Genomic DNA, 23,276 nt, shown 5'->3' on the forward strand with positions numbered 1-23,276 from the left:
GATACTGTCCCTGTGCTCTCTACTTAGTTTGGCTAGGGGTTTTCCCTCCTGTTGATTTTCACAAAGAACCAGTTCCTGGTATGGTTGAGTCTTTGTATAGTTCTTTTTGTTTCCACTTGGTTGATTTCAGCTCTGAGTTTGATTATTTCCTGCCATCTACTCCTCTTGGGTGAATTTGCTTCCTTTTGTTCTAGAGCTTTCAGGTGTGCTGACAAACTGCTAGTGTATGCTTGCTCTAGCTTCTTTTTGGAGACAATCAGAACTATGAGTTTTCCTCTTAGGACTGCTTTCATTGTGTCCCATAAGTTTGGATATGTTGTGGCTTCATTTTCATTAAACTCTAAAAGTCTTCAGTTTCTTTCTTTATTTCTTCCTTGACCAAGTTATCATTGAGTAGATTGTTCACATGTATGTGGGTTTTCTATTATTAATGTTGTTGTTGAAAATCAGCCTTAGTCCATGGTGATCTCATAGGGTGCATGGGATTATTTCAATATTTTTCATATCTGCTGAAGCCTCTTTGGTGACGATTATACGGTCAATTTTGGAGAGGGTACTATGAGGTGCTGAGAAGAAGGTGTATCCTTTTGTTTTAGGATGAAATGTTCTGTAGATATCTGTTAAATCCATTTGTTTCATAACTTCTGTTAGTTTCACTGTGTCTCTGTTTAGTTTCTGTTTCCAAGATCTGTCCATTGATGAGAGTGGAGTGTTGAAGTCTCCCACATTTATTGTATGAGGTGCAATGTGTGCTTTGAGTTTTAACAAAGTTTCTCAAATGAATGTGGATGCCCTTGCATTTGGAGCATAGATGTTCAGAATTGAGAGTTCATCTTGGTAAATTTTACCTTTGATGAGTAAGAAGTGTCCTTCTTTACCTTTTTTGAGTACTTTAGTTTTTAAGTTGGTTTTATTCGGTATTAGAATGGCTACTCCAGCTTGTTTCTTGGGACCATTTGCTTGGAAAATTGTTTTCCAGCCTTTTACTCTAAGGTAGTGTCTGTCTTTGTCCCTGAGGTGCATTTCCTGTATGCAGCAAAATGTTGGGTCTTGTTTACATAACCAGTCTGTTAGTCTATGTCTTTTTATTGGGGAATTGAGTCCATTGATATTAAGAGATACTAAGGAAAAGTCGTTTTTGCTTCCTGTTATTTTTGTTGTTAGAGTTGCAATTCTGTTCATGTGGCTCTATCTTCTTTAGATTTGTTGAAAGATTACGTTCTTGCTTTTTCTCAAGCTTAGTTTCTCTCATTGTGTTGAAGTTTTTCCTTTATTATCCTTTGAGGGGCTGAAATTGTGGAAAGATATTGTGTAAATTTGGTTTTGTCATGGAATACCTTGGTTTCTCTATCTATGGTAATTGAGAGTTTTGCTGCGTATAATAGCCTGTGCTGGTATTTGTGTTCTCTTAGGGTCTGTATGACATCTGCCGAGCATCTTCTAGCTTTCATAGTTTCTGGAGAGAAGTCAGGTGTAATTCTGATAGGTCTGCCTTTATATATTACTTGACCTTTTTCCCTTACTGCTTTTAATATTCTTTCTTTGTTTTGTGCATTTGGTGTTTTGATTATTATGTGACAGGAGGAATTTCTTTTCTGGTCCAAACTATTTAGAGTTCTGTAGGCTTCTTGTATGTTCATGGGCATCTCTTTCTTTAGGTTGGGCAGGTTTTTTTTTTTTTTTCCTATAATTTTGTTGAAGATATTTACTGGTCCTTTAAGTTGGAAATCTTCATTCTCATCTAAACCTATTATCCTTAGGTTTGGTCTTCTCATATTGTCCTGGATTTCCTGGATGTTTTGGGTTAGGATCTTTTTGCATTTCACATTTTTTTTATTGTTGTGTCAATGCTTTCTATGGTATCTTCTGCACCTGAGATTCTCTCTTCTATCTCTTGTATTCTGTTGGTTATGCTTGCATCAATGGCTCCTGACTTCTTTCCTAGGTTTTCTATTTCCAGAGTGGTCTCCCTTCGTGGTTTCTTTGTTGTTTCTACTTCCATTTTTAGATCCTGGATGGTTTTGTTCAATTCTTTCACCGGATTGGATGTGTTCTCCTGTATTTCTTTAAGGGAGCTATATATTTCCTTCTTATAGTCCTCCATCATCATCATGAGTAGTGACTTTAGATCCATATCTTGCTTTTCTGGTGTGATGGTGTATCCAGGACTTGCTATAGTGGGAGAGTTTGGTTCTGATGATGGCAAGTAACCTTGGTTTCTGTTGATTTGTTCTTATGCTTGCCTCCTGCCATCTGATTATCTCAAGTGCTCGATGCCCTCAATATATCTGATTGAAGCCTGTCCTTCCTGTAATCCCAGTTGATTCAGAACTCCTCAGAGTCCAGTTTTCTCTGTGATAATGTGATTCTGGGATTCTGTGAATCTGAGATTCTAGGTGTGTCAGTGTTCTTGGCAGTCAAGCTTCCTCTGAAACCCTGAGATCCTGATGTGACTAAGCTCCTGGGATCCTGGAATCCTAAGATCCTGGGTGTGCTACAGTGCCTGGAAGTGGTATCTCCTCTGGGGACCATGGGGCTGTCCACTGTGTTTGAAACCAAGGTAGACCAGCACCTACCAGAAGGAACCTGAGCCGCTGGTCAGGTGGGGCTCCTGTGTCCTTGATCCTGCTGTTACAGGCTCCTCACAATTGTTTTGGGGGCAGATGTTGCATTCCACTCACCAGTGATCCTAAGATCCTAGGTGTGCTAGGGTGCCTGCAGTGTGGAGAGTCCTCTGGGAACCGTTGGACTGTCCATCAAGTTTTCGTCCAAGGTGGCCTGGTGCCACACCACCTCCAGTAGGATCTGTATGACAAGTTCCACAGACTGAGGCTATTGAACTCAAATGTGGGAGGCCTCCTGGAAACGGTTGTAGAACTCTTCACTGGAGAAAAAAATATTGAGCCGTAGTTCTCACAGCAATCTATCTGTTTTATTTTCTCTTATTCCTTTTCTTATTTACATGTTCCTGTTAGCCTAGGCCAAGATCTTAAAGGAGAATGATGGGTAAGAAACCATCCCTAGAGATGGGGCCACTAACATGATCTTATCTCCAGGGAAACCAATGCTTTACTTTCTTTTTTTTTTTTTTCAATTTTTTATTAGATTTTCTTCATTAACATTTCAAATGCTATCCTGAAAGTCCCCTATACCCTCCCCCAACCCTGTTCCCCTACCCACCCACTCCCACTTCTTGGCCCTGGCATTCCCCTGTACTGGGGCATATAAAGTTTGCAAGACCAAGGGGCCTCTCTTCCCAATGATGGCCGACTAGGCCATCTTCTGCTACATATGCAGCTAGAGACACAAGCTCTGGGGGCACTGGTTAGTTCATATTGTTGTTCCACCTATAAGGTTGTAGACCCCTCCAGCTCCTTGGGTACTTTCTCTAGCTCCTCCATTGGGGGCCCTGTGTTCCATCCTATAAATGACTGTGAGCATCAGCTTCTGTATTTGCCAGGCACTGGCCTAGCCTCACATGAGACAGCTATATCAGGGTCCTTTCAGAAAAAAATTTGCTAGCATATGCAATAGTGTCTGCATTTGATGGCTGACTGTGGGATGGATCCCTGGGTTGGGTAGTCTCTGGATGGTCCATCCTTTTGTCTTAGCTCCAAACTTTGTCTCTGTAACTCCTTCCATAGATATTTCGTTCCCTATTCTAAGGAGGAATGAAGTATCCACATGTTGGTCTTCCTTCTTCTTGATTTTCTTGTGTTTTGCAAATTGTATCTTGGATATTCTAAGTTTCTGGGTTAATATCCACTTATCAGTGAGTGCATATCATGTGTGTTTTTTGTGATTGGGTTACCTCACTAAGGATGATATCCTCCAGATACATCCATTTGTCCAAGAATTTCATAAATCTATTGTTTTTAATAGCTGAGAAGTATTCCATTGTGTAAATGTACCACATTTTCTGTATCCATTCCTCTGTTGAGGGACATCTGGGATTCTTTCCAGCTTCTGGCTATTATAAATAAGGCTGCTATGAACATACTGAAGCATGTGTCCTTATTACCAGTTGGAACATCTTCTGGGTATATGCCCAGGAGAGGTATTGCTGGATCTTTCAGTAGTACTATGTCCAATTTTCTGAGGAACCACCAGACTGATTTCCAGAGTGGTTGTACAAGCTTGCAATCCCACCAGCAATGGAGGAGTGTTCCTCTTTCTCCACATCCTCTCCAGCATCTGCTGTCACCTGAATTTTTGATCTTAGCCATTCTGACTGGTGTGAGGTGGAATCTCAGGGTTGTTTTGATTTGCATTTCCCTAACCTTTGAAGGGCTGGATTCATGGAAAGATATTGTGTGAATTTGGTTTTGTCATGGAGTACTTTGTTTTCTCCATCTATGGTAATTGAGAATTAGCCTGGGCTGGCATTTGTGTTCTTTTAAGGTTTGTATAACATCTGTCCAGGGTCTTCTGGCTTTCATAGTCTCTGGCGAGAGGTCTAGAATAATTCTAATAGGCTTGCCTTTATATGTTACTTGACCTGCATTTAATATTCTGTCTTTATTTAGTGCATTTGTTGTTCTGATTATTATGTGCTTGGAGGTGCTACATCCACTCCAGTAGTGACAAGTGCGACAGGCCCTGAAAACCTGGGCGCTGTCCCAAGGCAAAAGTTCACGGAAACTTAGTCTCCTGGAATCGTGGCATCCTGTATAAAGAATGCTCCAATGTCCTTGCTTTAGTTGGTAACTGGATCTGTATGCTTTCCCTTAATATTGCTTTATTACAAGTGCTCCTAAGGATTGATATTTTGACATATAGCTAAGTTAGATTCTAGGCAGTCATTGATCTGACCTTGGGCATGGATGGCTAAGTCACTGCCCTACACAGAAATTTACCATTAGATATGGGAAGTTTTCTTCTATAATTTTGTTGAAGATATTTGCTGGCCCTTTAAGTTGAAAATCGTCATTCTCATCTACTCCTATTATCCATAGGTTTGTGTCCTGGATTTCCTGGATGTTTTGAGTTAGGATCTTTTTGCATTTTGCATTTTCTTTGATTGTTGTGCCCATGTCCTCCATGGAATCTTCTGCACCTGAGATTTTCTCTTCCATCTCTGTATTCTGTTACTGATGCTCACATCTATGGTTCCTGATTTCTTTCCTAGGGTTTCTATCTCCAAAGTTGTCTCCCTTTGGGTTTTCTTCATTGTTTCTACTTCCATTTTTAGATCTTGGATGGTTTTGTTCAGTTCCATCACCTGTTTGGTTGTGTTTTTCTGTAGTTCTTTAAGAGATTTTTGTGTTTCCTCTTTAAGGTCTTCTACCTGTTTAGCAGTATTTTCCTATAATTCTTTAAGGGCTTCTACCTGTTTAGCAGTGTTCTCCTGTATTTCTTTAAGTGAGTTATTAATGCCCTTCTTAAAATCTTCTACCACCACCACGAGATATGATTTTAAATTTGAGTCTTGCTTTTCAGGTGTGTTGGAGTATCCAGGACTCGCTGTGGTTGGCATACTGGATTCTGATGATGCCCAGTGTTCTTGGTTTCTGTTAGTAAGATTCTTACATGTGCCTTTTGTCATCTGGTAATCTCTGGTGTTAATGTTCTAGCTGTCTCTGGCTGGAGCTTGATCCTCCTGTGATTCTGTTACCCTCTGTCAGCATTCCTGGGAGTCCAACTCTCACCTGAGTCCCTGTGGTCAGAGCATTCTCTGTAGGCAAGCTCTCCTCTTGCAGGGCAGGTGTCCAGAAGTCTGGAGCTCTGACCCACCTCCTGAGTCCTAGGGTCAGAGCGCTCCCTGTAGGCCGACTCTCCTCTGGCAAGGACGGTGCCAAGGGGTCTGGGTCTCAGCTCCGCCTCCTGGCTGAGGATGAAGGCCCAAAGGGACCATGTCCAAGAAGCTCTGTTGCTTCTGTTGCCCACATGCTCTCCAGTGATCGAGAGGTCCTGGGTGTGCTATGGGTCCTGCAGATTGGAGAGTCCTCTGGGGCCCTAGATGCCCTCAGCCGGGTTCACTTGGAAGATGGCAGCGCTGGCCTGACCAGAAAGAATCCCGGCCTCTGGTTGGGCGGGGTTCCTTTGTCCCTGTTCCTGCTGGCACAAGACCCTCCTGGATTCTTTGGAGTTGATGTTGTGTTTCACTCACCTGTGATCCCGAGGTGATCCCGAGGTCCAGAGGCGTGGAGAGTCATCTGTGGTTTTTGGCAGGCTCTGCCAGATTCCATGCTTTACTTTCTAAATCATTTACAAAACTAATATGAAAAAAATGTTCCCAACAATAAAATTTCATATGACTACACGTGTGTCATTGGGTGTGGATTTTGGTATATGGTAAAGAAAGCCTTAATTAGAAAGAATTAAAATAGTTTAAATTTATACATTGAAGATTTATTAAAAAAAAAAAATCAGGCACTAGACGTTAAATAATAATTGACCATGGGGCTAGAAAGTTAGTTCAGCAGTTAAGAGCACTGACTGTTAAAGATTTATTAACCTGCTCCTGCCACTAGCCTTGGACAACAGCCCCCACTGAATACATCCTTTTTAGAATTGTTATATTTTGATGATTTATAATGATGTTACCTGTTCTGTTTGTGATTCACTGAATGCATAGTTTCAGAGTTGTAATGCTTGGATGATTTTTGTGCTTTACTGTGCCAAATGAATTTTGTTGGTATCTGTGATTGTTTCACTGGATATAGTTTCTAAGAGATGTAATGTTTGTTTTTTTAATATATAAAATCCCCTGCTTGAGAGCTGAAAAATACACTCAGATTCAAACTGCCTCTGTGTTGTTGTTGTTGTTTTTTAATCTGTTTGTCACCGCTGCATCCTTACCCACCTAGCTTCAAGGAACCTCATTCCAGGGACCACCATACCCGATTGGGGTGGTCCGTGGCAGCCCAGGTCTTGCGCTGACCTGAAGGAACCCAAGCCGCTGGTTGGGCTGGTTTCCTGTGTCCCTGATCCTGCTGGCACAGCTCGTCACTATTGTTTTGGAACAGATGTTGTGTTCTGCTCACCAGTGATCCTAAGATCCTGGGTGTGCTAGGGCACCTGTGGTGTGGAGGGTCCTCTAGGGGCCGTGGGACCATCCACTGAGTTCGCACCCAAGGTGGCCCAGGGCTGGCTCTAACTGGAAGCTCTCCTGTATTTCTTTAAGGGAGTCATTTATTTCCTTTTAAAAGTCTTCTATCATCATCATGAGATGTGATTTTTAAATCTGAAACTTGCTTTTCCAGTGTATTAAGGTATCTAGGACTTGCTGTGGTAGGAGAACTAGGTTCTGATTATGCCAAGTAGTTTTTCTGTTGCTTAGGTTCTTGTGCTTTCCTCTCACCATCTGGTTAACTCTGGTGTTAGTAGGTCTTGTTGTCTCTGACTGGAGCTTGTCCCTCCTGTGGGCCTGTAAGCCTGTGGTCTTAGGTGTATCAGCACTCCCGGGGAGACCAGCTCTCTCCTGGGTGGGGTTTTGGTGCAGAGGGCTATGAGACAGCCTTAGCTCCAGGGGCACAGATGGAGCCTGAAAAGATCCTGTCTCCAGCTGCTGAGCTGTTTTGGGTTTCATGTTCTTAGGTTGCTAGCTGGCACTTGTAGTCTCTTTCCCAATCTTTCAGGTGTGCCTAAGTGTCAGGAACCCGGCATGGCAAGTCAGCAAGTACTTATTTTAACATAGCAAATCCTATGCAGTTTGTTAGGCACAGCATTTGTGGCTGCCAAATCTATGCATAGAAGCTATTTTTATATGAGAAAGTTAGCTTTCTGTTTTCTAACTCCTTCACTGGCTAAGCTTGACTGTCCTGAAACTTTCTGTTGAGACAAACCTGGAGCTCAAAGATTCGTCTGCCTTTGTGAACACAAATAATATGCTTAGCTGGGTGGGATCCCACTCTGAGATCACCACTCCCTCACTTCCTGTTGCTCCTTTATTAATTAAACCATGAGCCTTTTTTTTTTTTTAACTATTCCTGTCTCTTTCTTGACTCATTAGTGCAGCTGCCTCTGTTCTTTCGGGTCTGTAAACCCCTCCCTCATACAATTCACATTGCATCCTTATATTTTGCATAGTTGAGAAATCTTGTTTATATATTCTTAAACTCATGTTTTCTCAGTTCTTTCCCACAGCCTTAAGGGCTGTCCTGAAAGTCACAGCATTACCATTTTGCCGAGAAACATTAGACACATTCTTACTTTCTGGATTTGTGCTGTTTCTAATTATCATAAATTCATTGACCTTGACAGGGAGAGCATTCTCTGGAACATGAAAAATGCATACATTATTGTGTAAACAAGCCTTATACCTAAAGTACCATCAGCACCTGAGGAGACCCATGACTCACTGGCTCTGCTCCAGGGGTGGGAACTGTGTCACACTGATACACCAACCACGGTAGAATCTGTATGACAAGTTCCACATACTGAAGTTAAAAACTTCAAAAGAAGGAGGCCTCCTGGAACTGGTTGTGGAACTCTCTGCTGGAACAAAATATTGAGTCATAGATCTCCTGGCAATTTACCTCTTTTATTTTATTTTATTCTTTTTCTTATTTATGACATGTTCCTGATAGCCTAATCTAAAATCTTAAGCTAGAAAAATGGATAAGAAACTATCCCTTGAGATGGGGTCACTAGCCAGGAAAACCAGCATTTTACATCATAAATCATTTACAAAATTATATAATACTATTATGATAGATTAAAAACTTTCCCAACAATAAAATTTCATATGGCTACAAGTGTGTCATCAGAAGTGGGCTTAGGTATATAGTAAAGAAAGCCTTAAATAAAAAGAATTAAAATAGTTTACATTTATGCTTTGAAGATTTACAAAAAATCAGGTATTAGATATTAAACGATAACTGACCATAAAAATTTATTAACATGCTCTTGGAAATATGCCACTGAAAACATCCTTTCAGGGTTGTAATACTTGGATGATTTTTGTGTTTTTCTGTGCCAAATGATAATGATGATATCATATCTGTGATTGCTTCACTGAATACATCTTCTAAGAGCTGTAATACTTGTTTCTTTTCTTTTTTTTTTTTTTTTTTTGGTTTTTCGAGACAGGGTTTCTCTGTGTAGCCCTGGCTGTCCTGGCACTCACTTTGTAGACCAGGCTGGCCTCGAACTCAGAAATCCACCTGCCTCTGCCTCCTGAGTGCTGGGATTAAAAGTGTGCGCCACCACGCCCGGCTTAATACTTGTTTCTTTATGAATTAAAAACCTTGCTTGAGAGCTGCAAAATACTTTCAGATTCAAACTACCTCTGTGTTTGTTTCTGTTTGTCACTGCCAAATTCTTACCCACCTAGCTTTTGAAGACTCTTGTCCCAGGGGGGCCAATTCTAAGGCCCATGCCACCAGAGGGAGTCCATTCCTGCCACTGCCTGGATGACCAGGAATTGGAAGTTGCATAGCCCAGAGACCCATGGTAGGAAACAACTAAAACCAAAATCTAAAAACAAAACCCAGACAACAACAACAACAAAATCAACACAATGATTCCTAATGATATTCTTACATACTCATAGATTGGTACCTAGTCCAACAGTCATCAAAGAGGCTACTGCCAGTAGCTGATACAGGAGGATGCAGCACAAAGACCAGCTCTCTGCATGTTGTGTTTGCAGTGGTCTGGAGGGAGGACGGGAGCGTCAGGGGATCGGGGGAGGGGGGGGCACGGAGGCAAACTGTCTGTACACAACACTGAAGTGTCTCTAGTATCAGTAGTTAGGGGGTTACAACATTCCTCCTTCTTTTGGTGACTCTACAGGTTACAACATTCCCCTCTTCTTTTGGTGACTCTAGAGGCCAATCTTGGACTCTTTATAGGCCTAAATCGTCTGTGCTAGCTGGTTGGTACTGGGATCTCATTACCATTAGTTGAACAGTCCCTAATCTCTGCTTTATATACTGTAAAAGTTTATTGATTATGCCTGGCAGTGACAGAAGACTTATCAGGGGCCCTGTAATTGTGGGAATGAGAGTAGTTAACCATGGGGAAGTATCGAATAGTGAATGATACCAGCTTTTGGAGTTTTCTTGTTCTCTTTGGTGCCTCTCTATGCTTTCTCTAACCTTAGCAAATGATTCTCTGATGATTCCAGAGTGTTTTTCATAAAAAGCGACACTCTTCTAGAAGAGCAGCACACAAGCATCCCTGCTGCAGGAACACTAAGTCTAATCCTTGTCTGCTCTGCAGGACTGCCTCAGCCAGGGAATCGACTTTTCACTCTAGGAATGCGATGGACTTTTCTAAGCGTTGGATGTCTTGATCTATAGCTAATTGAAGGCTGTTATAGTTCTTCTCATGCAACGTTAGGGATGCTATCCCGGTGCCTGCCCCAGCTAGTCCTGCTCCCAGAATTACAGCCAAAGTTAGGAAAATAAGTTCTCTCTTCTGTCTCATGAGGTCTCCCCCAACATGCCTTATTTATTAGGTTCTTCAGCACTAATTCTTCTGAATAATAGGTTATGTGTGGCACCAACTGGACTAGAATACAGAGCTCCTTTGCAGTAGGGGAATTAAGGGCCTCTCCATGCACACATGGAGTCAACCCTGTTGAACAGTCCCACCAAGCCTGTTTGGGGGGAATAACCCATTTCGAATGAACCGGGGGAGGTGAGGTTGTTGGTTACAAAGGTGCTGATGTGACAAGGGAACTTTTTCCAGGCAGGTCCCCTGTCCTGATATGGTGGTCTGCAGGGTTCAGGCTGGGCCTTCTTGGGACCATCTGCATGCAGTGTCTCTCCTGGACTCATTATATTTAGATATAAATCTAATATCTTCATAAAAAGGGCGTCTGGCATTATAGCACAGCCAGCAGGAGGTGGTTAGCTCTGGGTGGGAGTCGTTAAAAATCTGAAAGGTTTTTAGCATCATTGACCAGAGCGATTTAACTAAAAGATCCCAGGGCTGGGGACCCCTGCGGGGGAAGGACTTGGGGGCAGGCAGCAGTCACCAGTCTGAGGACCAGCTTTGGTGCAGGTTTTTTCGGGACAAGATCTCTTGGTAAAGGTTTAGGGTTTGTCAGAATCCAGTTTGGTCCCACAGCCACCGGCAGGGGGTTTCCTCTTGGTTTTATCAGGAGCCTAATTGTGAAAATGAGTCCGAGGTTGTTTCTGCCAATAATATAAAGCAGGAGGCCCGGCGATTTCTCAGCTTCCCAGCCCTTTTCCTGCTTTCCTAGGTTGGTGAACCTAAGTAGAACGTCAGAGTTGCTCCCCTGTCCCGCAACTGTGATAAGATCTTCCTTTGATACCTTCCATTCCCCATTTCCTGCAACTGATGCTCCACAACCTCAAGAGGCACAATAGAATTGTTCTAGTCCCCCACATGCCACAATCCCACACCCCCCCCCCCCGACATATATAAAAAGTCTCCCATCTACACTTAGGGTATGGATGCTTGGGTGTCAGGCCACAAGTTATCAGCCAGCACAGATCAAAGGTTAAATCTGGAAACCACGGGGTCCAAGTGGCTTTTTTGTATTAGCCAGTTGGGCCCAGTAACCTGTTTCAGAATTCTCAGTTGTCCAAGTCATAAGGCTGGTGCGGGTATTTGATCTCTGAATGGGGAACAACAGTGCATGCAGCCAGTAAAAAGTACATTTAGGACCAAGTTAATTTTAACTTAAAGGAACCAGTGGCATTTTGGATCCTCCATTCCGGCGGTGGTGGCTGTGAAGTCTGATGGTCTTCTTCTGGAAGAAACGGATCAAGAGGTCTCACATGAGTGCTGCTATCCTGTCCACCTTTACAGCTGCTGGAGTTGTGAGCAGGATGGCGTAGGGTCCCTTTCACCGAGGCTCCAGCGCTTTCTGGCAAAACCTCACGTAGACCCAGTCTCCAGGTTGAAACTTGTACAGCTCTGGAACTGGGCCTACTTCATAGAGGGCAGGCAGTTTAGGCGAAACCTGCTCGTGAACCCATTGTGTTGCTCTGACCTTAGTTATGAATTCATCACCTTCTAATTCTGCAATGGCTGATGACTGAAGGTTTGGGACAATAAGGGACTGGACGCCATACATGATTTCAAAAGGAGTTAGTCATAACCGGTAAGGAGCGTTCCTTACTCTATACAGGGCAAAGGGAAGGAGTGTCACCCAGTCTATGGCAGTCTCTAGGGATAATTTAGTCAAGGTCTCCTGAAGTGTCGGATTCATTCTTTCTACCTGTCCTGAACTTAGGGACCTGTACGCACAATGTAATTTCCAATCTGCCCCAATATATCTTGCTACATTCTGGCTTACTTTGGACACAAACACTGGTCCATTGTCTGATCTATCATATGTGGGAATCCATACCTGGGTAGGATGTCTTCCAGCAACTTCTTAGCCACTACCTTTGCAGTCTCAGTCTTCGTTGGAAAGGCTTCTGTTCACCCGGAGAAAGTATCCACGAACACTAATAAGTACCTCTGGCCGTACTTTCCTGGTTTGATTTCTGTAAAATCAACTTCCCAGTAGGCCTCCAGTCTCTTATCTCACAGACATGAGCTAGGTTGTTTCGCAGTGTTGTGGGTATTGATCAATTGGCAAGCTTTGCAACTTGATACTACATCTTCGATAGTACGCTGCATGTTTCTGGAAGTCACTTTAGATTGTCTCACTGCATCTGCCGTCCTGTATACAACACTGAAGTGTCTCTAATATCAGTAATTCAGGGGTTACAACACATACATGCAATCAAATCTGGAGAGAAGACAGGAAGATGAAAAAGATAACTGGCCAAGACTTCACATATCAAGAAGCCCCCCCACCCCCCAAATTCCAGGAAGGATCAGCACAAAGAGATTATCAAAACCCAGAGAGGGGAGTGACAACAGGAGATAGTCTATAAAAGCATGTCTTTTTTTCTCCAGTAAAGGTGGGCTTTCATCTTTTCCATGAAGTCATTGTTTCCTTTGGGATCAGACAGGAGGCCACCTGTGCTTCATTCAGAGAGTGTCTATGCCTGGTTTGTCCAGCACAGGAAAACTTTGGCTGCAGCCTGGCCATCGCTGGATGCTTCCAGCCAGGTTTAGACCGAGAACCTGTAGAACTAGAAAATGTGTGACTTTTGGCCGGAAAAGGAGTGCAAGTAATCTTGCTGCCAAGCAGAGTGTGGTCGCTAAAGAGTCTGGCACTAGAAGAGGAAGGATACTTTGAGGGCATCCTGGGATTACACAGGACCACAGTCACAGCAGGCTTAGAAGACATAGAAGTCGGTTTCAATGACTTAGATGTGAAAAGAGAAGCCAGGGTCTCCCTGCATGAGGGATAGCTCCTGGGAATAACAAACATGTAAAATACAAGAGATATGGAGTCACCAACACTTCCACTTAGCTTTTTTTTTTTTTTTTTTTTTTTTTTTTTTTTTTTTTAATGGTCTGAGAAGCAGCAGGGGTCAGGGTTGGAGTCATTTCAAGGAGTCCCTGAGATTGTAAATGAATCTGCCAGGGTAAAGCTGAGCCTTCCAGGGAGACCCTGGGAACAGAAGCAGCAAGGACATGGAATTACTAGGAAAGCTGTAGGCAGTCAGTTCTCTGAACCCAGCAAGGCCATTTGGCCTCTTTATGATTTGCCTGTTTCTCTCTCAGGATGGGACTGTTGATTCTGTCCTGGAACTTTTCGGAGGTAGAGTCTAGTCAAGTAGGTCTGGTATTGTAGTTTGACCATCTTGCAGGAGTATGTTTCATGCTCCCACTGTGATAAACTATGCTGCCCAAAGTACAGGCCCAGAGTAATGAGTCAGCGACCTGGGCTCAAGATCTCTACACCAGTGAGACAAATAGTAAACACATTGTTTAAGAGTTGATTTATCTCTGAAATTTTGTTACAGAAAGGAAAGGGCTGACTCCATAGGTCCCTTAGTTACTTCGTAGCCACCCTAGGCATCTGATTAATTAATGCAATGTTAACTTTCATTTCTTTTTCTTTTTTGTTTCTGGTTTCTCTGTGTAGACCTGTCTGTCCTGGAACTCGCTCTATAAACCAGACTGGCTTTAAGAGATTCCCCGGCCTCTGCTTGCCAATGTGTCTACCACCACCAGTGGGCCACTTGTAATGCCAGAATGTTCAAACTCAAGTAAATATTATTTATCATGACTTCAAAGTAAGAGATCATTGGTTCTGGTCATTCAACTGTCAAAGGGAAACTGTACAATGATTGCTTTAAGTGAAAAGATAAAGTGTGACGTACGGATGTGTAGGAAACTGTAAGCTCTATGTGCAGTTTCAGACATCTGTTGTGGACCTTGGAAACATATCTCTCATAGATAAATAGACTACTATACTAGAAAATGGTGTTTGGGGAGTTATTTAGGCTCAACGAAGGCATGAGAGCTATGGCCTCATGATTCTTACCATTAGAGATCCAGCCCCATCACCTCACTCCCAATATGGGCTAATTTCTTTATCGTTTAAGGAAATTGAGGGTAAATCTCTTATTTGCCAACAAATCCCCCCCCCCCCCCGGACAGAAACCAGGTAGATTGCTTTTCTTGAACAAACTGTTTTCCTTTGCAGGACACTAAGCATAACCCTTCAACAGGTTTACTAGTTTCAGGCCTCTGAGGATGTTCCAAACAAAAAACAAGTAAACAAATAACAACAACAAAAAACACTGCCGTACTGGCTGGTTTGTGTGTCAACTTGACACAGGCTGGAGTTATCACAGAGAAAGGAGCTTCAGTTAAGGAAATGCCTCCATGAGATCCAGCTGTGGGACATTTTCTCAATTAGTGATCAAGGGGGAAAGGCCCCTTGTGGGTGGCACCATCTCTGGGCTGGTAGTCTTGGTTCTATAAGAGAGCAGGCTGAGCAAGCCAGGGGAAGCAAGGCAGTAAAGAACATCCCTCCATGGCCTCTGCATCAGCTCCTGCTTCCTGACCTGCTTGAGTTCCAGCCTTGACCTCCTTTGGTGATGAACAGCACAATGGAAGTGTAAGCTGAATAAACTCTTTTTTCCCTAACTTGCCTCTTGGTCATGATGTTTGTGCAGGAATAGAAACCCTGACTACGACAACTGCCTAGAGTTTTCAGAGAGATTGAGAAATCTGTTTGTCTATCATCTTTCCCCACCCTGCTCCTCCTCCTAGTGCTCAGTTCTTTTATGCAATAGGCACCTTTTCAAATAATGTGCCTCTGCCCTGTTCAGAATCACCCCAGAAGCTTCAGATTCTTCTCTACGATGAACCTCAGCGCTGCACACCACCAAATATCCCTAAGTGATGGGAACAACATTCCACTCATTGGGCTTGGAACCTACTCAGATCCTAGACCGGTATGTATATATTCGTGTGTGTGTGTGTGTGTGTGTGTGTGTGTGTGTGTTTGGTGGTGGTGGTGTATGTTGCCTAAACCGATTTTAAATCAGAAGTCAAATTCTATCTGGCCACATTTTTATGTGACCATCCACAGAGTACAGGCTTCAAAGAGTAAAAATAAAGTCACAACATTTTAAGTCTGTGAGTTTGTGGAGAGATGCATTCATAGTCACCTTTGTCCAGATGTGGTCTGTTGGCTACAGGCTAGACTCATCTGTAAGCATGAGTCTATAGAAGCTTCCAGTATGAAGAGAGTGTCTTGCTATGTAGGCATCCTTACCTGTGGAAGCAGAGAAGGTGGAGTTTGGTTCTAGAACTATGCCTAATATCTGAAAACAGTGAAAGGAGAGGAACCACCATCACCACACAGAAGAGTTTCTGCATGGTTGTTTCCCTGAGTTGCTTTGATCCTGTGGTAATGCTGACTCTCAAGGTGGTGAACATCGTGAAGCAACAAGGGTGTCTTTGTGTTGACTGGGAAGCAAACTCCAGTTGAGGGTGTCAGAGGAGCGGCACTGGGGTCTTTATGCTGCCCATGTGTGATCATGCATACTTCCACTCCTCATCAACTACAAATCCCTCATTCCTTACCTTACGCTCCAAGCCTTTATAGGTTAGCCTTTATAGGTTAGCTGACTTGTCTATCCAGCCCATTAGCCACTCTCCGTACATGCAGATCATGACCTAAGGCTGGGGAGAGGCACAGTGGGTGAAGTGTTTGCTTTACAAAGGTGAGGATCTGAATTCACATACCGCTTCCCCACCCCCCATCCCCCACCCCCACTCCCCCGGCACTCACATAAAAAGCCAGGCATGGTGGCTTGTGCCTCTGACTCTAGCTCTATGTAGGGAATGACAGGCAGATTCCATTTCCTCATTGGCCAGCCAGTCTAGTCAAGACCTAGAACTCCAGATTCTCCTGTTCTTCCATAGAGTCCCCAAGCTTCACCTACTGTTTGACTGTGGATGTCTGCATCTGTCTGAGCTAGCTGCTGGGTGGAGCCTCTCAGAAGACAGCCGTGCTAGATTCCTGTCTGCAAGCATAATAGAGCATCATTAATAGTGGCAGGGATTGGTGCTTGACCATGAGATGGGTCTCAAGTTGGGCTGGCTATTTTTTAAAGATAGGGTCTTACACTGATCCTAGAGCTCACTAGCTGCTACAGTGGCCGACCAATGAGCTCCAAGGATGCTTGTCTCTGCTCCTCAAGCCAGCACTGTGGATACAGACTCACCCCTTCATGTGTAGCTTTTATGTGGGTGCTGGGGATCCAAGTTCAGGCCTTCAAGTTACTATGGCATGCAGTTTACCAACTGAGCCATCTCGAAGCCCCCTATAGTAAACTTTGAAGGGTCAAATCAAAGGATACCTCTTCCCACTCACAACATCCTAATTCCCACATGTTCACACATGGTCTCCTGTCCTACTGACACTCCATAATCTTTCTCACTAGCCTGAGAAGTTTATTAGAAAAGACCGTTGCTTGTTCAACTCTAGAGTCTCATGACAATGCCTTGTATGTAATGCTTGTTCAAATAGTGCTTATTAAACTAATGGAAAAGTTTGTGAGAGGGATGTGTACATTAGACAATATGGAGATATAAATAAATTTAAAAAAATAATAGCTAAAAGTGTTCTAAACACCTAACTATGTGCCTGGAACTCTGTGCATGTTTTGTAGCACATGCATTTTCTAACATAATCCTCACATTGCAAAGCCAATACCAGTTAAGCCCACTGACAGATGGGGAAAGAGAGATGAGCATAGAGAGACTGAACCCATCACTCCAGGTTAGACTGCCAAGGCCCAGGGTTGAAATGTGAGCCAATATCATTCATGTCCAGACCTTGGTCTCTGCACATTGCTTTGGCAATGCCGGTTAAATCACATTTCTGAAGCTCCAGTGTCAAGGACAACCTGGAGTGCACAGATGGAGCATTGAATGAGGCAGTTCATCAGAGTCTCTCACCTCGACGATCTTCCAATCATCAAAGCATGGCATTGGAAACCATTCTGTGAGCTATAAATCAATGTATCATGAGATATCCTTTTAAAACCCATTTCTCTCCTCCCCATATTTATCCCCCTTATCTCATAAGGTCCCTGGGAAGACCTATGTGGCAGTGAAGACAGCTATTGATGAGGGGTACCGGCACATTGATGGCGCCTATGTTTACCACAATGAGCATGAAGTCGGTGAGGCCATCAGAGAAAAGATAGCAGAAGGGAAGGTAAAGAGGGAAGAGATCTTCTACTGTGGAAAGGTGAGTCATGTCTTACTATGTAGATACAGTGAATTGGGGCGTAGTGTGAGAGCAGAGCTTAGTAAGATAGTCCTCACCAGGCATGCCCAAGGCCCTAGAAATGATCTTAATCAAACACTAGCAAACAATAAAGGGAGGAAGAGGGGGAAGAAAGGGAGGAGGTGGTGGGCAAATTATCATTTGTAATCCCTTAATTTGCTGAAAACAATATACCTGTGTATACATGCATGTCACTTAAACATAATACAGCACACGCATCGAAATATAGCAAGTAAACAGAAGGCCATGTGTAACTGAATTCATGGAAGGGCTGGTGGATTTGGCCTATGAAGGTCTGCCTTCACTGCAGTTTTACCAACACCCAAGGGCAGTATGAGGTGGAGGATGAGTGCACAGACTTGTGGTAGGTTTTCATGGTGGTTTAGATAAGAATGACCCCATTGGCTCATATCCTTGTATGCTTAGTACCCAGTTTACACACTGTTTATAAGGATTGTGGGGTGGGGGGGCTTGTTTGAGGAGGGGTGTGCTTGTTGAAAGAGGTGTGTCACTAGGGGTAAGCTTTAAGGTTTCAGTACTCTCTGTGGATCAGTAAGTAAATCTCTCAGCTACTGCTTCAGGCCCATGTCGGTGTGCTTGCCACCATGATGATAATGGGCTAAGCCTCTGAAACTGTAAGCAAGACCCCAATCAAATGCTTTTTTAAAATAAGAGTTGCTTTAGTCTTGGTGTCTCTTCACAACAATGGAATAGTGACTAAGGCAATTACCTGTGTGAGAACATATTTCCCATAGAATAATAAAAGAGAATACTTACAAAAATAGCTATATGGTCCAGCTGTGAGATACTTAGCATTTATGAACCTTCTTTTCCCTGTGTAAGTTGTAAATGATAAAGCCAAGCATTTCCTAAACTTGTGGGCTAGTATTTACAAAGCACTTGAACTGTACCTAGCACAAAACTAATATTGTATGTCCTTGCTGAACAAGGGAACATTAAAGAGGGCCTGTAATCCAAGCTACTCAGGAGGCTGAGGCAGAGGAATCACAGATCAATGCCTGTTTGGGAGAGATGGAGTTAAGACAGCCTAAGTAACTTAACAAGACTTTATCTTTAATTTTAGAAAGGAATTAGGCTGTAGCTCAATGGTAGAGAGTTTACCTGGCATGATTAGGCCCTGGGTTCAATCCCCAGCACCTCAGAAAGAAAAGAAAAAGGAAACTAAGATGGAAAACATACTTTCACTTGGATGGAATGGCAATGATAATGGAAGCCCGTGGTGATAATGGAAGCATATTTTTTCTCCTCTCTCCTTTACATTTTTTCTATCCAATCCCCATTACCAGGGCCTTGTGCATGTAAGGTAAGCACTAATGCACTAAGCTACATTCCAATCTTTGAAATGATATGTATAGATGTGTATGTGTGCATGGCCATGTATATGCAGGTAGGTGTGTGTGTGTGTGTGTGTGTGTGTGAGAGAGAGAGAGAGAGAGAGAGAGAGACTGTGTGGTGTGTGACTGCATGGGTCAACCTCTGCTGTCATTCCTTTGTAGCAGCAATCCACCTTGTGTTTTTGAGACAGGGTCTCTCACTGAGATTTGGGGGTCACTGATCAGCTTAGGCTAGCCAGCAAGACCAGGGATTACCTGTCTCTTCCCCTCTAGCACTGTAACTGTGCATATGCTACCAAGCCTGGCTCTTTTCCATGGGGCCAGGAGATTAAACTCAGGTCCTCATACTTGTATGTCAATCCCTTTACTGCCAGCCTCTTCCTCCAATGCTCCCTCCATCAATTAATCCTTCCTTAAACTATAGTTTGAGACAGATTCTTGACATGTTACCTAATCTGGCCTAGGACTCTGAAGTCCAGGCAGACCTTGAACTTTCCACCCTTCTGCCACAGCCTACCAAGCAGCTAATATTAATTACTGTGTTGTAAAGGTGTCTTTTAGTCTTTTGTTTAAATGTCAAGTCTCCGAGGCTTCTTGTCTCAGTCTGCTAACCTAGGCCTGGTCCTGAAACTTTCTAGTCTCTGTTCAACCTTATCTAGGCCTAAAATGTTTTTAGCCTCTGAGACTTACTGCTGAAGAAGCTCACCCTTGCTAGTTATTTCTGGGCTCTGCTGGCTGATTCAACTCAGCTGCTTAGGCTCAAATTTTTCTCCAAGCTGGCTGATTTAATATGGCTTCTCTCAGTTTCTGAATTGCTCTGCTTGGCCTCATACTAACTTTGGCAATTTGTTGTAATCTGGCTCCTTCTCATTCTCTGGGTCTACCTGTTTCACCTGGTCTAGCTTGTTCTCTCTCTGCAGCCTGTCTCAGTAAAACTGTCCTGGTAAAAAATACCTTGTCCTGTATGCACTGCTCTCTCTCTCTCTCTCTCTCTCTCTCTCTCTCTCTCTCTCTCTCTCTCCCTCCCTCCCTCCCTCTCTCACTCTCTCTGTCTCTTTTGTTTTTTTTTTTTGTTTTTTTTGTTTTTTCCGACACAGGGTTTCTCTGTGTAGCCCTGGCTATCCTGGAACTCACTCTGTAGACCAGGCTGGTCTCGAACTCAAAAATTCGCCTGCCTCTGCCTCCCAAGTGCTGGGATTAAAAGTGTATGCCACCACGCCCACTGCACTGCTCTCTTAAGCAGCCTCCCTTTCCTCTCTTCTTGTGAGAGTTGGTCAGACTCTCTCAAATCTTTCTCTGATTCATCACTTTGTCTGCTACTCAATTAGACATCACTTTCAAACACGTGTACTTCCTACTTCAAACTAACTTTACCCTCATTGTTTGGGATTAAAGGTGTGTCTGTATTCCAGCCAGAGGGATTAAAGGTGTGTGTAAGGCAGAGCCATACAACAACTAGAAAGAGGGCTTTTCAGTAAATAATACAATCTCGGGATTCACAGTGTGATCAAATACCCTGCAACATTATGTCTGTACTTTTAAGACAAGAATAAAACTGGTGGAGTCTAATTTTCCAATTTTATATCCTGTGAAAAATATATAAGGTCAACACACACACACACACACACACACAAAAGTTTTGGAATAAAATTTATGCTATAAGAAAATGTACTGGTTTATCTGATTACCACTCTGTTTTCTGCATTGGCATGGAAACTTGGCCTTACTCATCCACCATCCAACACTTTGAACTCAGAGTAAAGCCTTAGCAATGGTAGGCAAAATTGCCCTGGGGTGTGACACCAAATGAGACTGTGGAACAGTGGATTGTCATGGCGGTGTCAAGAGACTCATTGAGTCTTCCTACCCTCAAGTGTAACCATGCTTCTGTGATGTAAAGGAGCAGATGACATGTGTGTGAGGGTTTTGCTATGTGAATGTGGAAGTCGTAGGTAGTCTTTCACTATCCTTCATGACTTTCTTTGCAGTTATGGAATACAGAGCATGTCCCATCAATGGTCCTCCCAGCCCTGGAAAGGACGCTAAAGGCCCTCAAACTAGATTACATAGACCTTTATATTATCGAACTGCCCATGGCCTTTAAGGTAAGCCTAAGTACCTAAAGTTTAGAGCTCTATTTCATATTGATCATTCTTTAGTAGCACTGAATGCTATAATGTTTGCTACCATAGATGGGAGGATACTGACCTTGCCTGACAAAAAATCAACAGATAATGCTTACAGGTTTGGGCCCACGTTTCTGAACTCAATGCGGTTTCTGTGATACATGTTTTAACAACTGTAGTTTTCCATCAAAATAACACGGTGCTCCACATTTTAGTTGAACAGTATCTAGACATATCCATCTTCGAAGCCCACAGCCATAAAAGTGTCTTCACATATCACAGAGCAAAGTACATAATATAATAATAATTTTTAAAAAGTCTTACCTTTCATCCCCATCAACAGGAGACGACTAAACACAGGGATCAGATTTGTGACGCCAAAACCAAGGCGGAGTCTGAGGATGGCATTTACTTGTGGAATTCAAGTACAGTCCTCTTGGCACTTTTTCCATCTATAGATACACTGTTTACTTAACACTCTGATATATACAGTTGCTGATGCTTTAAACTTTAATTGAGAGAAAGAGAAATTATGAAACAGAACTGGACTTGGGAGAGTGGACCCTTCACCTTGCCTGGGCAACACAGTAAAACTGGTTCTGGTAGAGGGGAAGTAGGTGAGGCAGCCCAGAGAGTGTGAGCATGAGAGAGCTGACCCAGCCCCTCATCTGCTGTGCACTAGTGTGATCGAGGAAAAGATGTCTAAAACACACACACACATCTGTGGCAGGCAGGTGAGCTGGCCTTGCTCCTCATCAGATATAGCACTTGAAAGGACTGGAGAGTGAGCCCAGACCCTTGCCTGGGCAGCACAGTAGATTTGGCCCTGGTGGTATGTGTGAGGGACAGCTGGTCCTGCTGGCAAGAGCACAGGAGAATGGCTGGGCTGGCCCACTCAGCTACCACCCAGGCCCAGATTCAGGACTCAGAGTTGGCCCACACCAATATCCTCCTTGTCTATGACCTACTGCAGCTTGTCAAGGGGTCAGTCCTGCAGATCCAAATCTGCAGGATCTCCATGACACAGGGCAAGAACAAGATAACCGAGAGGCGTCCAGTATCAATAGCAGAAGCCAGAGACCTCGAACCAGACTCATGACTTACTTAACATTTGCAAGTATAGCTGTGTGATCAAAGGGTGTGCTGTGGGATACACTGCAGCTTCCTTGGCGAGAGTGCGATACACTCTGCAGCTTTTTTGGTGAGATGGTTTTTGTTAGCTTGGTTTTTGTTTGTGTTTTCTTTTGTGGGGAGGTTGCAAGAGTGAGGGCAGATATGAAGGTGATGGGGAGATGAGTGAGATTGGATGAATGATGGGAAATTCACAAAGAATCAATAACAGGTATAACAAGAAACAAAAACAAACAAACAAACAAACAAACAAAAACCCAGCAACCCAGAACTGAGTACTAAAATGCTAAAGTGACAGGCCAGTGGTTAAGCCTGCTTGCTGCTTTTGCAAAGGACCTGAATTTGATTCCCAGTGCCATTCCCAGCAGCTTACAGGCATCCGTGAATCCATCTCCAGGGGACCAGGTGCTCTCTTTGGCCTCATGAATGTGTATATACATACAAATGGAAATAAATCTTTTTCCTTTCTCTTATAATTTTTGCTTTTTCGAGACAGGGTTACTCTATGTAGCCCTGGCTGTCCTGGAAGTCACTCTGTAGACCAGGCTGGCCTCAAGTTCAGAGATCCACCTGCCTCTATCTCTGAAGTGCTGAAATTAAAGACATGCAGGAGGCACAAGCCTGTCCTTTTAAAACAAAGGAGCCAAACTAGTTAGCTGTCCGCAGATTGAATAGCATGGCACAGCTCCAGAGAACTTTGTGTCTCAGTGGCTAACATAGTTTAAGCAATCAATCAATCGCACTGCCCAGGTTCTGCTTTGCTGTGACTGTCCTCTGAAGCCAAGGCTGGGAGGGACTCTGAAGACATTTTCCCTTTTGTGTGGAGGTATGGGCTTGGTGTCTTTGCAACAGCATTGATAACTGTACACTTTTAGTCGGATGAGGATTTAACAGGCAGGACAATATAGATTTGTTTCTTCCCCTCAACTTCTCCCATGTCCTCAATCTACCTATTCTCAAATTTACTACCTCATCATTCATAGGTATATACATTCATGTATGTGTGTGTGTCTGTCTCTCTGTGTGTCTGTCTGTGTCTTTCTGTGTGTCTGTCCGTGTGTATGTCTGTGTCTCTATCTGTCTGTC

General features: G+C 43.4%; 1 protein-coding gene and 1 long non-coding RNA gene across 10 annotated transcripts in view; one reads left to right on the top strand and one right to left on the bottom strand.

The window, feature by feature from the left end:
• Positions 1–11,348: 11,348 nt before the first annotated feature.
• On the bottom strand, positions 11,349–16,296 carry Gm33429. 3 transcript variants are annotated; one of them, XR_377552.4, is made up of 5 exons: positions 16,073–16,296; positions 15,865–15,963; positions 15,447–15,553; positions 12,272–12,658; positions 11,349–11,850 (listed from the first exon to the last, which is right to left on the bottom strand). It is a non-coding gene; the product is annotated as a predicted gene, 33429 (long non-coding RNA). The 3 variants fall into 3 exon arrangements; XR_868980.3 differs by having other exon boundaries at positions 11,349–11,668; positions 15,447–15,963; XR_377551.4 differs by having other exon boundaries at positions 15,447–15,963.
• The window catches only part of Akr1d1 (aldo-keto reductase family 1, member D1), a 44,944-nt gene continuing 36,538 nt past the window's right edge, over positions 14,871–23,276 (top strand). For 2 of the 7 annotated variants that reach the window (XM_017321478.2, XM_017321479.2), the window contains exons 1-3: positions 14,953–15,230; positions 17,375–17,539; positions 20,922–21,038. In XM_017321478.2, coding sequence (XP_017176967.1) covers positions 15,084–15,230; positions 17,375–17,539; positions 20,922–21,038 — 429 coding nt within the window. In that variant the 5' untranslated portion in view covers positions 14,953–15,083. Of the gene's footprint in view, positions 14,891–14,943; positions 15,231–17,374; positions 17,540–20,921; positions 21,039–21,402; positions 22,667–23,276 lie in introns of those variants that run through there. The other 5 variants (XM_006505825.1, XM_006505828.4, XM_011241269.2 and 2 more) reach the window with 5 other exon arrangements.

Source organism: Mus musculus, chromosome 6 (assembly GCF_000001635.26).
Source record: "Mus musculus strain C57BL/6J chromosome 6, GRCm38.p6 C57BL/6J".
NCBI classification, from domain to species: Eukaryota; Metazoa; Chordata; class Mammalia; order Rodentia; family Muridae; genus Mus; species Mus musculus.